Here is a 14,799-nt window from a genome sequence, read left to right as displayed (position 1 = left end):
TACCATATTTTCTAATCTTTTTTTCCCCAGTCATCATCTTTTCTCTTATATCCTGTTCCTCTCTCAGTCTCCTGTCTCATTTTACCATACATCTCAAGCTTCCCTGAGGCCTCAGCATCCTCCATCCTCCATTCTTTGCGAGCAGAAGACATTCCAGAATTGCATATTTGGCCCCAATTCAAATCTTTATTGCCTCTGTTTAGGATGAAGTGCAACAGTTTCTGTATCACACAATTAAGGATTGTGTCTGGGATGAATAACTTCTTGGGTCTGGAGGAGTGGAGGTAAACGTCATTCCTCTTTACTTCCAACCACCTCTGGGAAAGTGCACAGCTCATGGTTAACAGTCATAGAGAGGCAACATTCCCAGGTGAAGAATTATTCTAATCTCTGAAGCTCTACCTATGCCTGTACTTTTGTGAAGGAAATTAACGTAGAGAGTAGTAGAATAAACAACGGGTGAACTTCAAGTGAAAAAAAAAAAGTCTTTAAATGTTATTTGAAGCCAAAAATATAAATTGTGATATAAGAAAGGCATATTATTTTAATTCTATCATTCTAACTTAAATAAAAGTTGAAGAGGACAGAGGAGGAGACCTTGGCCGTACAGCAGAATAACTTCTTGGGTCTGGAGGAGTGGAGGTAAACGTCATTCCTCTTTACTTCCAACCACCTCTGGGAAAGTGCACAGCTCATGGTTAACAGTCATAGAGAGGCAACATTCCCAGGTGAAGAATTATTCTAATCTCTGAAGCTCTACCTATGCCTGTACTTTTGTGAAGGAAATTAACGTAGAGAGTAGTAGAATAAACAACGGGTGAACTTCAAGTGAAAAAAAAAAAGTCTTTAAATGTTATTTGAAGCCAAAAATATAAATTGTGATATAAGAAAGGCATATTATTTTAATTCTATCATTCTAACTTAAATAAAAGTTGAAGAGGACAGAGGAGGAGAAAATCAATGATACATGTATTTTAAAAAACATTTAATGTAAGAAACTGAGCAGTAGGGCATGTTGTGAAACATAAACTACTCATTTAGATCTTAAAAACAAAAATTCTTATACATTTCCTAATGATTCTGGTAAAAGAGGTTTCTGGAAATTTTTAAAGCTATTTAAAAATATCCCTGTTGTGGTTTTGGCTTATTTGAAACTCACTGGGAACTCAGTAAGTTCAACCCCCTAGTTTCCTCATGTATGGAAACTCTAAAGATGTTGATATTAATATTAGTTTAACTTATTTCATCTGTTTGAATATAAATACAGTTCGTGTCAATAAAGACAAAAGTTAAATTTTCAGCATAGTGGATTACTCTTGGTAACTATCGGTAATTGTCAGTGCAATCTTAGAGAAAAACTGAATATAGTTAGTTTTTCATACAACCCCTAGGAACAGTTGGGATAATTTTAACTGATCATGTGAAAATGCTAAATCTCTAACACCATGCCTGATCACAGAAAAGCATTTATCTTGCTATAAGGATACACTTTTTAGATTTCTAAGTTCTTCGTAGGAAAAAAAAAATTACATAGACTATTTTAATTCATAAAAATATGATATTTTAATGACATTTTTAACCCACATATATTTTTGAGGATTTTAACATGATTTTCAATTTTTTAAAAAAATCCCTGTTTGCTTATTAAATCACTTTCTTGTATATGTCATATTTTTGTGTATGTCTTTCTGTATATATATATACGAGGGTACCTTAAGAAATTTGTGGAAAAATAGAATTAAAAGATAATATGAATCTTTCCATAAACTTTTTGAAGTACCTTTGTATATATATATACACATAGACCTTTATACAGTAAAAGTAAATGTCACATTGTTTAAAATATCTCAATACCTTATTTCATAGAAAGTTGGCCCAATTTTTTAAATAGGCATTCAGTGTAATCTATTACACATTTAATTATGTATTTGGGAAGTGAAATACAACATAAAACTTCCTATTTTTACTGTTTTCAATTCAATAAATTAAACATTTAATACTTTAAGCATTATATCTAATTTTAAATAAATAATTACAGTATTTATAAGAAAAATCAATTTTGCACTCAAGATAAAGAACTTAAGCTGGAAAGTGGTATCTTCCATATAGCAGCTATAGTTATATGCTGCCATGACAGCTATTTCCCTAAGGAGAGTCCAGGCATGCTTAATCAGAGAAAGACATCATTACTTAGAAGAAAAACATGAGTCTTTAATTTCCTTGCCTCTGCTGGACTGGGGCAGTTCATTCTGCTGAATCTAGCAATGTCTGAGGAACACCTGAGCTTAGCTGGTTGCACACCATGTATTGTTAGGTCATGAACAATACTACCTCTTAAACTCTCATCAGTGCTGCTTCTGGTATGGATTAGCATCCACACAGAATTCATTATGTCTATAATTAAACACAGAAAGCCCTTCCTGATGTTTGTGCAGCAACTGTTCTGCGCAGCTCCTCTGCTACTTTTGGACCACCAGATCCCTTCTGGGAACCAACCTAAGAAAGTACTTCTTGAAGTAGCACTTGTCTCTGTGATGTGATATCAGTATATTTCTAATTGCAGTCCAGATAGTGTTGTGCACAAGTAACTAGACAAGAGTCCAGGTCAGCACTTTGACTTGCTAGGTCAGATTTGTTTTCCTCCCACTCCTTTCCAATATTAGTTTCTCCTGTATACCAGGAATAGCATAGAGAATACATCTTTCTAACTCTAAGAACCACTCTTACGTTCAATTTTAGGCAAACTGAACTCACTTATTCAAAAACAGGCACTATCTTCTCATTATGTAATTTCAATTAAATGCCCACTGTACCATCATCTGTATCTTCAGCAGAACCATGCTCTAACCTAGCAACTCTCACTAAGTGTCTATTTATGTGACTAAGCTAGGTCTTTAGATTTGTGCTCAATCACTATAGACTTTGATATTTGCAATAATTTTATCTCCTAACCTGTGAAATGATTGGAAATTTTGTGTTGCTTGTTTTGTGAAAACTAAATCTTGTCTTTTCATTCGAAAGGACAAAAATTAGTTGTGGTTTTCTTTAGATGGAATACATAGGGGCTTTACTTCTAGTTACAGCAGAGTAGAATGAACACATTAAGCATAATGTAAATAGAAGGTCAACAAAGGAAGCAAATAAACAAGGTTGAAGGAAAAAAGTGTGATGGATTCTGACAAGCTACTGTTTTCTTTATTATTATGACATTAGGAAGTGGCACTAAATTTAAGGGTCTGTCACAACCCTCAGATCTGAAGCCTTTTTGTAAATCAGCCATTTGAATTAGCACCAAGTTGACAACTAGTAAAAAAAATCCCAGCACCAATAGCTGCTTGATAAATGAAGTACACAGGCCATGCCATGTAATGGACAGAGCTGCCTGCTGAGGTACTAGGCACACCTGGGCTCAAATTCCAGCTCTGCCATTTATTAGCTACGGGACTTTTGGCAAATGAGCATTTCAAACCCACAATTTTCTCATGGGTAAAAGCAGAATTTTATAAAACCTATCAAGTAGGACTGTTGTAGGAATAAATAAGGTAAGATGGACAAAGTACAATGTGCAATGCCTTTCACTCAGTAAACACTAAATAGTAATTATAATAACAACTACTGTAATGCTAAGAGGAATGATTTTAAATTATACTCAAATTCAAGAAGTACTCATGGGACCATTAAAGGAGGGGCACCTAGTGCACTTTTTGAAATAATCATATGTATAATACTTTAGGGGGAAATCATGTATATTTGTAGATTAAGAAAATGTTATGGGAGCTATGGTTGGACTAACTAAATAATGATTTTTTCCAATATCCAATTACTCATTCAAGTATTTATTGAGCACTAACAACACACTCATCACTCAGTCACTTAACACTTCCAGCAACTGAGGTGTCATAATTAGAAAACTTACATTGCATGGAGTGTGTTGGTAGGATTTTTGCTCAATAGATGCAAATCTAAAATAAAACCTATGTTTTATTTCTAAAAATGAAAATGGCACAAGAAAGAGGAAAATGATTCAAGTTCAAAGATTATATCAGATGTTCTAACCAGAAATATTCTCTCTGCTTATTCTTAAATTTATTCTTACATAAATCAACTTGCCCTCCGAAATGGTCTTTGGATTTATGTTACAAATATTTGACTGTTTTGCCTAAAATTTTTCAGTAGGGATTCCCATTAAAGATTACTTTGTAAATAAGCTTTTATATATATATATATCCCATGCATTGATATTCTTTGAGCAGCATTCCTTTTTAATTTAAAAAGTTTTGCCCTCCGAAATGGTCTTTGGATTTATGTTACAAATATTTGACTGTTTTGCCTAAAATTTATCAGTAGGGATTCCCATTAAAGATTACTTTGTAAATAAGTTTTATATATATATATATATATATCCCATGCATTGATATTCTTTGAGCAGCATTCCTTTTTAATTTAAAAAGTTGAGGCAGAGTTTATACACAGTAAAGTACATAAATTTTAAGTGAATAGTTCAGTGAATCTTTACAAATATATATGCCCAGGTAAACACCGCCCAGGTCATACCCAAGGCTCCCCTTATGTCCTAGTCAATATCACTAAAAGGTAATCTCTATAACCATAGATTAGTTGTGTCAGTTTGAACTTCATATAAATAGAATCATAATATGCATTCATATCATCGCTGACTTAAATTACTTATTTTATTTGTTTAGGTTCTACCCAGGAGAAGCAGGAACCAATGTTCTCTTTACTCAACTTGTCATACACCTATGTATCAATGCGTAATAAGAGAATTCTATCAAATATGAGGCCTAAATGATCAAAAATAAATTTAAAATGATATCAAAGTAGCTTTACAAAAACATGTCTAACCTTTTCACTATTAACATTCACAACATCCTACAGCCATCTACCTTTATGCTACTAGATATTTCTTTCAAATTTTGAAGCTTTTCTAAGAGTTTACATCTATTGTATACTCACAAACACTCTGTGAGGAAGGTTAACAGGAGTTTACAACATATTAGTGCAGTAGTCTGATTAGGTAGTTTCCCAATTTGCAATCTTGTAAATTGAAACATAGAGCATTAGTGGCCTTACTCTATTTCCAACACCTATTTAGAGGCAAAGCAGTATCTGGAATTTGGTTCTTCAGATCCCAAATCATGTTCTGTATATACACAGAATGTAAATAATAACATGGCAGGAAAGGAATTTGAGAAGCACTACACCCATTCCTACATTTAAGTAGATATATATGGAATTTATGCTCAAGAGAAAAAACTAAAAGCCATGCAATTTCTGAAGAGCTCTAAAGCAAACTGACCAACACTGTATATACACAGAATGTAAATAATAACATGGCAGGAAAGGAATTTGAGAAGCACTACACCAATTCCTACATTTAAGTAGATATATATGGAATTTATGCTCAAGAGAAAAAACCAAAAGCCATGCAATTTCTGAAGAGCTCTAAAGCAAACTGACCAACATTTTTTTTTTTTCCAAAACCTAAATGGACCATTTTAAGTCTTTTACTATTTGCAAAGACCAGGTAAATGTATCTATTCCTGCACTTCTGAGTAATAGAAAAGAGACTGAACCATAAAATTATAGAGAAGTACACAGGGGAAAAAATATAAGCATTTTTCATAATATGTGTTAATAAACCAAACATTTTTATAATGCAAAAATGATTTATTCTGAAGTACATCAAACATACTTGTGCATTTTTTTGATTAGCACAGTTTGCATAGCAACTTCCAATAGTAGGTTTATTATCTCCAAAATACAACATAACCTAAATAGCTGTGATAAGGCCTCCTTTTCAATACATATTTGTAGGAGTTAACTCTGCAACTAGTATAGCCAACAAATACTCACTGAGAAAAGAGTATAGAATGTGGTTAATATCTGTTTTCAAGAACTAGTGTGGCTCAGAGTCCTAAGTCTCACAGTACAGCTAAGAATAACAGAAATATTATACAGTACAAGTCCTTTCCATGGTCAATCAGGATAATTACTTTTTTAATAATCAGCTTAATTACCACATTTAATTTAATGATATCCAAAACTGGAATATGATGTCACTGGCATGTATTTAATTTTATGCTAAAAATATATAATCCGTTTATGACAACTATAAGAATATCTTGCTTGAACTTTTAAAGCTGAAATATATTACCTAGCTGGTCTAAAGCATACGTGTAAATAATTTGAAGTTATAGGAAAGCCTAAAAGACAAATTATAAATTGGATAAAACCATCTTTATGTTAAAGTTATTAGAAGGTTCTTATTTAAAATAGATAACAACTTAGTATAAACTTCAAAGGTAAATGATATTTTAGATAAGTTAGTAATATAGTAAAAATCACTGTTTAAGTACAGGATTGGGATGGAATAAAGGTATTAGTTTATATGGAAAGTTAAAGACCGCTTTTGCATTACATAACTTGACAAATCATAAAATTCTCAGACAGAATATAATTTTTTTAAATATTTTGAATTACACCTACATGGGTAACATTAGAACACAGTTGTATAAAATAGAAACGGAGGCTCATGATCTTATTTACTTTTCTTTATAAGTTAAAACTTTCAAGCAATTCAAGGATCATTATAACAATTTCCTTTTAGAATTCCTTTTAGATGAGAAAAAAGAAGTTCTGTATTTTTCTTGAAAGTACCTCTAAAGAAAATGGTACCAGTGGTAGCAGTGGTGGTGGTAATAATAACAAAACAAACAAGTGGACACTTGCAGAATGCTTATTATGTGCAGGGCACTATTCTCAGAACTCTACATGAAGTCACCTGCTTAATTTTCATGAGTCCTCTGAAGTAAGTGCTGTTTTTATCCCAATTTCAGCTCATAAAATTGAGGAACAGAAAGTTTGTGTGTACTCACTTGAAACCAGGTGGTCTGGTCTGAGAATTTGTATAATTAAACCTCTATACTGCAATTGCACCTCAGAATATAAAATCTCAAAATAATAAATTCCACTTAATTTGTGGCATTCTAGAATGGTAACTCAGTTTTGATTATTTTATAGTCAAGATAAGCTTTTTTAATAGAAAAAGATTCCTTTTCTTGTCATACTTTAAGAACTTCCTGAAATGTTTCATCTAGATCAAAACTATTGATGAGTTTCTCCGTCCCACTCAAAGCTTTTTCAACACAGATGATTCATCTTTTCCTACAATGGTACACTTCAAACAAAACTCTGTCAAAATCTATGAATCATTTTTGTCTGGTATCTACTTATACAATAACTACAACAGCCAGCCCCCCTTACTTGCGATTTCACTTTCCACAGTTTGTTACCCACAGTAAACTGTGGTTGTGGTCCTAAAATATTAAATGGAAAATTCCAGAAATAAACAAGTACTAAATTTTAAATTGCATGCCATTTTGAGTAGTGTGATGAAATCTCATGCTGTCCTGCCAGAATGTGAATCATCCCTTTGTCTAACATATCCACACTGTGTACACTACCCTCCTGTTAATCACTTAGTAGCCTTCTGGGTTATCAGATTGAAAAAACATCATATATATATATGTGTGTATATATATTATATATATGTGTGTGTGTGTGTGTGTGTGTGTGTGTGTGTGTATATATATATGAAACATCATATATATATATGTGTGTATATATATTATATATATGTGTGTGTGTGTGTGTGTGTATATATATATGTATGTATGTATGTATGTATGTATACACACACACACATATACAGAGTGTGGCACTATTTTGGTTTCAGGCATCCACTGGGGGTCTTGGAACATATCCCCCATGGATAAGGCGGGACTACTGTCCTTAAATTTTTAAAAACTTATGAAGATTATAAGTACTTATGTAATATATTTTCTTTATTGTAGTAGTTAAAATGTTGAATCAAACAACCGATATCTATTGTCACAAGAAAGACATGTTGAGCAAGAAAGGTACTTGGGGATATAATAAAACATGCCATTACTACTGGGTTCCAGAACCCTAAAGATAGATTCAATGAGTGTATCTGAGAGAAACCACATAAGAATAATCCACACAAAGGTTTCAGATAATGGTTTCTACAAGTGGAGCCAAAGTGTTCTCAACAATGAATGGCCTTAGATTTCTATACCTAACCAAACTCATGAAGATTCTAACTTCCTTAGAGAAATAATCCCGCTTTCCCCTAGCTCAGTCTACAGTTTACAGTGGGTGCTTAACAAATGTTGTTGACTGGCAAACAAAAAATATTTTCTCTTTTTCTCTGCCCTCCTTTCAATCTGTTTTCTACTATGCAGCCAGAGTGACACTTTTGAAATATAAGTTTGATAATGCCACCCTCCTTCCCACCTTCCATGCTATACTCTTTCCATTGCTTTCCTATAACTTTTACAATAAAGATTAAAATCTGTAACATGGTCCAGAAAGCCCTGCGTGGCCTGGCACAACTCCTCTCTTGAACATGGAATAAGAGCATCATACTCATGAATGTTCCTTCTCTTAGCTGCTTGAACATGCTATGCCATCTCCTGCACCAGACTTCTGTACCTCTGCCTTTACCTGGTTAATTCCTTCTCATTTTTCAGATTTTAGTTCAATAATCATTCCTAAAGAAAACCTCCTTTGATTAGGTCAGCTCACACTATTTTAATTTCTCACAGTACCATGTACCCATCCTTCACAATACATACCACCATTTTAAATTTCCTTTTTTCAAATTAATGGGCTTCCTCATAGAATATGAGGTCTATGAAGGTAGGAACTATTTCTGAGTTTACTCCCCATTTTATTTCATGAGCCTAGTACTCTGGCACACACATAAAGCACTCAATATTTGTTGAATAAAGAAATAAACGAATAAGTCAGTGAATATGGTTGTCTATCTGATTACATTAGTATAGTTGCAGAAAGCAAGAGCTTCATTAAATGACATCTATCACACTGCCATGTTCAGTAATATTAAGCAGTCAGCACAAGCTGTATGGTTTATGGCCATTTAAATAAAGTGCAAAAAAGTGACACTCTCAGTCTATTATAAAATTTTAATATACATGACCCTAAAATATATGAGACCTAAATCTAGAAATTGTAAGTGTAACTTAAGTATTTCTTATTGATCATCCTTTCATTTTTATTTTTAAGCTAGATAGCCATGGAATTCACTAATTCTTTTAAGCTGCTAGGAAACTATTAGTACTCTTAAGTAGAAGCTTATTAAATAATAATGTCCAGGGGCACTTAGATGAGTATGATTCTCTGAAAAAGCTACGTACCCCATAAGCATCCATCATTCAGGAAAGATGACATTTTTGGATAGTTGAGTTCTGAGGCTAACTCTCAGGATCAAAGAATATAGATGATGCATAAATTAGTTCTGTTTCATCAGCCATTTATATATATTGTACACACACATACACACACACACACACACACACACTCTCTCTTTTTTTTTTTTTTTCTCTCTTCAGTAACACCTGAACCTGAAAAAAATCTCAACTGGAATGAATTGGAAATCTTATTCAGCAGACATAATGATATACAGCTTGGGAATAAATGTTTATGCTCTTCCCCAGGCCCTGCCATTAACCTGGTCACCACACACAGCCTTTCCTGTGTTTTCTCTCCATCAGTCCATGAATAAATAAATAAAACTTGCTAGACCCGAGTAAACAGAGTAAGGATGAAATGAAATAGAAATATTCTAGAAATTCATAGGTACATAAGTTGTTTCAAGGCACTCTTGGCCAGGAAACAACAACAACACAGAATATTCTTATTATATTCTTATCATCTCTTTAGTAGTTATCATATTTTAAATATGAAGAAAACTAAGATAATATTAGACCTTTTTATTAAGTTAAAAAATTGTACTTGGGACCATAGATAATTTATATTTGTGTTTAATGTTTCCTTGTTTATTTTTTTTTCCTAAATTTCCTCTAATGAATGTGGATTTACTGGTTTTTAAATTAGTTTTTATAAAGAATGTGGCAATCAGTGTAAATACTGGCTACAGGCAGGGCTTTGTTTATACTTCATCTGAATAGAAATCATCTATCCCTAACCATCAACACATGATCGGTGTTGGGAGAGGCATCCATTCTCACTTAATTATTCAATAGTCACTTGACACACATGAAACAGAAAAAAATAAGCAAAATGGAACCCATCTTTCTGGGAAGACTGACTCTGCCTTATCACTCCATCTCCCATTTCTGTGGTAATCAAAAGAATCTAGCCTTTTGTTTTCCTTTCCTGACTAGTGGTGATCTCTGCACTCTGTTTTCAGCTCAAATTTTCAAAACGAATCAATGCTCCAGAACAGTCCTGATGGATTTGCCTTTCTGGGTTGGATTACCTTGTGCATAAGGTACCATACTGTACAATTATACATCTTGGTAATTCCAAATTTTTCATCTTACAAAAAGAGCTGTCCATTTGCCAAAATATAATGCATTTCAGGGACATCTAATTCTGCTTCTCCTTAACATTCTACTTTTTCCAAGCTTTTTCCACTCTTAACTGTTCCTGATTATGTGTCCCTGGATCCCTACATTTAAAATGCACAGAAAAATAAAAATTTTCATTTAAAACACCCTCCCACACAGTACAAGCTGTCATTGTGTCATATTTGTTTCCTAATTTAGGGGAGGAAGTTATATTTCATTTGTCCTTCATAAATCGTCTTCTCTATCTTTAAAGGTGGCATTAGGATACTTAGAGAAATTTTTCCAATAAAATAATGTTCATTTTTTAAATTCATTTCTCTTAATCAATGCAAAGGTATGCAACTTCAAATTACACTATAGAAACCATCATACCTAGCTATCTTTTTCATGATTTACAATTAAGTTAGGTTTGGTAGAAGAAAAAAAACGTTCTGTTTTATTTTTGTAAAACAACTATAAAGCCTGATCTCACGTTAATGGAAATTTACTGGCAAAGCTGAAGTGCAATATAGGCCACGGAATACACCATCTTCTATAATTACTTAAACCAAAATAGGACAACAACAAAAAACCCACATGAAGGTAGAGAGCAATGAAGCAACCCTTTACTTTTTTCCCACCTAATCCCATGAAGGCTACAGAACTCTCCTAAAGCACAGCTTTTTTTCTTCCTAACTATCTCCCTTTGCTGTTAAAACAATTACAAATTTTATCAAGTCTCCATTTCTCTTAAAGTCAAGTGAGAGAGAACTGCCAAGTCCAATAAGATTTACAAAGGCTAGTTCCCCTTAGCAGTGTCAGCAAAAAAACAAAGACATTATAGAAAAAAAAAAAAAAAAAGCCACATATAGAGCTTTTGTCCCTGCCGTTTTCTAAATGAGATTTAACAATTCACCTCTTTTTTCCGGTTCAGCCACAAATGCCAGTTATCCACGTATTGGTTGCCTTGATTTGACCCAAAAGCTATCTACTTAAAACCCTGACATCTTCTCTCCTGCTTACGCACTGATCCATCCATATTTCATCTTTTTCGTATCACTCACTCTCTGTTCATAGGTTTTTCTGTATTTAGACAGAAATATTATTTTCCTTCGTCATTGTCATGTAACAACATCGGAAAAACACACTGAAGACTGAATTTTATTTGTAAAGGGGAGAAAATAAAACTTAGGTATGATTTTTGTTGTTTAATTCCACACTGTTTCAAGCCTCAAAAACCACAGAATTTACAACTTGGCCTCCACTATTCAGATAAATGTCATGACTATCCTTAGAAAATCTCTTGCAATCCCTCACGTGCATTCCCTCCTTATTAGCCTGCAGAAGCTTCCCAATCCAGCAACCTCTAAATCTGTCTACTATTTCTCTTCCCAAGGCATTTTTAACTGAGAACTATATTATTCAATCTCTAACATTTCTACACAATAGCTGACCTGTCTCACACTTCAAGAAACCACAGAAATCACAAAATTTTACTTAAAACTAACAAATACTGGACTGGGACATAAACATGGAAACCAAGATTAATTCCAAAAAACCTCTTCCTGCTAACGAAGAAAATCTTCACATCTCCACCTCCCCTTTTTCCACAACCAAGAGCAGATCTTTTACGCTTTGTTTGCAAAAGACAGCCGTATCTGTGAACCTCCTCTCTCTTGTCCTTTACCACACGGAGCTTCTTAGTCATGGCCGTGGTGAACCTCTCCTGCACTTCATTTTTCATCAAATGCATGCCCAATCTTCTAGATGCTTGTCTGCATCTTATGGGCAAAGGCTGTGTATTACAGATTTTGAGGAGTTAGAGGGAAGTGTAGGTGGGCCATTGCCCAGTGAATATAGGAACCCTCCTGCCAAAGGACCTGAGGAATGAAGAGAGGCCATTCTACTTGCCACTTGGAAGGAAGCAGGGTTGGTAGAAAGGGCTCCCAGGAGCAAGCTCAACCTCGGAGTTGGGGCTGCTCGGTCATTAAGAGGATGGCAATGGAGGAGCTGTGGGAGGTGGTGAGGCAGAGAGGCCTCCAGAAACAGGCCTTCACCTCGAAACGAACTGCCACAAACTGTCCAGAGAAGGAAGACCCCATGCACCAGCCCGGCCCCGCCTGCCTCGCCCTGCCCACCTCACGCCCTGCCCAGGCCGTGGCCCCCGGTCGGTGGCCCGGGCGTCGGGCCTTACCTTGGCTGCAGTCCTTGCCGCGGAAGCCGGTCCGCGAGCAGTCGCACACGGCCTGGTCGTCCACCACGGAGCACACGCCCCCGTTGAGGCACACCCCGCCCTCGCCCTCGTCGCCCGCCTCGCACGGGCTCCCGCCGCCGCTGTTGGGCGGCTCGTCGTCCAACTTCACCTCGCCGCTGTCCACGGGCAGGACCTGCGACGAGTTGACCCTCACGTCGCGAATCCACCCTTTGAAGGGCTCCCGCTCCCTCACCGAGGCCAGCGTGAGCTTGAGGGCCGCGGCGCGCAGTTCCGGGGGCAGCCCGCCGACGAACAGGCCGCTGAACACCGTCATGTCCCTGCGCTTGGACTTGACCTCCACCCACTTGGCCTCCGCCTGGTCGATGAAGAGCGTGGTGTTGCGGAACTGGCGGCGGATGCGCACGGTGTGCCAGGCGCCGTCATTGAGCGGCGTGTCGGCCAGGAGCGTGGCGGGCTCGGCGCAGAAGATGGAGAAGCTGAGCTGCAGGCGGCCGCCGCGCGTCAGGATCAGCTCCAGGAAGTCGCAGAAGCCCTCGTCGTCGAAGTAGAGCACCAGGCCGCGGGCGCTGCGCGTCTTGAGCTGGAAGCTCATCTCGCTCTCGCAGCAGGCGTTCCACTTGGGGAAGCGCGTCCACTGGCCCTCGGCGCCCGGGAACTCCAGCCCGCTGCCCAGCTCTGCCCAGCAGCCCAGGAGCAGCAGCGAGAGGCACAGGACAAAGCAGCCCCCGCGCTGGAGAAGCGCCGTCCCCATGCTCGGGGCTGGGGTGCGGCGGAGGGGTGCCGGGGCCGACAGGGTCAAAATGGGCCTGGGCACCGTGAGGAAGAAATAAGGGTCCGAAGAGAAAGGGCAAGGGTGTGAGCAGGAGCGGGAGGGATGCACCCTCCTTTATCTAGCTCTTTTTTTCTTCTTCTTCTTCCAACAACCCCTCCCTCTCTCCCGATAGTCCCCTTCCAACTGGAAAATGTAGACCACAGTGGTACAGGACAGCCACAGAGCTTCCAGACCAAGGGGAGGATGCACTTTGGAGGCAACGTTCTGGAAGAGGCCTCAACAGAAGATCGAGGGAAATTACTGATCCATGTGAGTCCGATGAACTAATTGAAGGGCATCTGTGGTGTCAACAGATACTTCACGCCTCAAATACCATCATCTGCCAGGTCCCACCAGAGGTACCAGGCAAAGGGGATGCAGTTATGGTCAGTAAGAAGCAAACACTTTTCTCAGTGAAGTACAAGAAGCCAGCAATCAACCTTGGACGCTGTGAATGCCTTAAGTGCTTCTCCTCTAGATGTAGTGTCCCAAAACAAGGGAGAAAGATGTTCCTTGTCTCTTTAGGGCGCCCCTCATTAACGCCAGAGTAGCTTCAAAGGCCTGGTTCTTCTGTCATATCATGGACTTCCAACACCACTGCAGCCAAAGCCGAATTCCTCGTACATGCCTCACAGGCTGGATTTTACTTCTCTTTTTAACCTTCCCAACAGTAGGACTTAGGCCCAGAAGTTGTGAAATAGCCAGTTGTGAAATAGATGTGGAAATCACAATAGCTCTTCTTTTCTCTCTGCCTCTGCAAGGCCAAGCTAAGATGTCAGCATATCAGTCGGTGGTATGTTGGTGATGCATTTTGGCTTTACTTTGTCTTTTTATAAGGACCCAGAAATCTGTAGAGAATTAAAATCAAAATTAAGGTCTAAATTCAATTATAATATCATCTAAATCATTATTCAGCTCAGAGAGCAGGTATATAACTGTTGCTTTTAGTGAACCAAAGAGTTAACCTTGTTGAATGCAGCTTTTCTGTCTTGACCTACAAGTAAAGGTCTATAGTCAATATCACACTCTTACAATCAGGCATTACACACACCCTTGTAGTTTCATAACATTAAAATGTAACCCCAAGTTTTAAATAGGGATTTGATTAATAGTTATCTATTTATTTTTCCAAGAAAGTTTAACTTTTAACTTATATGAGGATAGAAAAAATAAAGGCTCTTTTAAGGATTTCTACTTATATTGAGTACTGGTTACATGGACAGTAAAAATACAACCTATTCAAATCCTACTTAATAGCAAATTTTACAACAGGCAAAGTAGATCAAACTGTTCGTAGGAAGCTGCCAGCTTAGATTGTACAGCATTCCTGCCATTTTATTTTTTTCAGAGAGATAAGA

At 37.0% G+C, this 14,799-nt stretch overlaps 1 protein-coding gene across 1 annotated transcript; it reads right to left on the bottom strand.

The window, feature by feature from the left end:
• Positions 1-12,373: 12,373 nt before the first annotated feature.
• On the bottom strand, positions 12,374-13,480 carry LOC103608129 (neurexin-1-like). Its single transcript, XM_008592573.1, has one exon. It carries the CDS (start codon positions 13,379-13,381, stop codon positions 12,374-12,376), a length of 1,008 nt encoding a protein of 335 aa, XP_008590795.1. The 5' UTR covers positions 13,382-13,480.
• Positions 13,481-14,799: the final 1,319 nt, after the last annotated feature.

This window comes from Galeopterus variegatus, unplaced genomic scaffold, assembly GCF_000696425.1.
Source record: "Galeopterus variegatus unplaced genomic scaffold, G_variegatus-3.0.2 Scaffold8040, whole genome shotgun sequence".
Lineage (NCBI taxonomy): Eukaryota > Metazoa > Chordata > Mammalia > Dermoptera > Cynocephalidae > Galeopterus > Galeopterus variegatus.
This window is presented reverse-complemented; position numbering and strand designations above follow the sequence as displayed.

Bases quoted from the DNA above. Each gene is read 5' to 3' on its own strand.
- LOC103608129 (XM_008592573.1), bottom strand. From the start codon at position 13,381: ATGGGGACGGCGCTTCTCCAGCGCGGGGGCTGCTTTGTCCTGTGCCTC.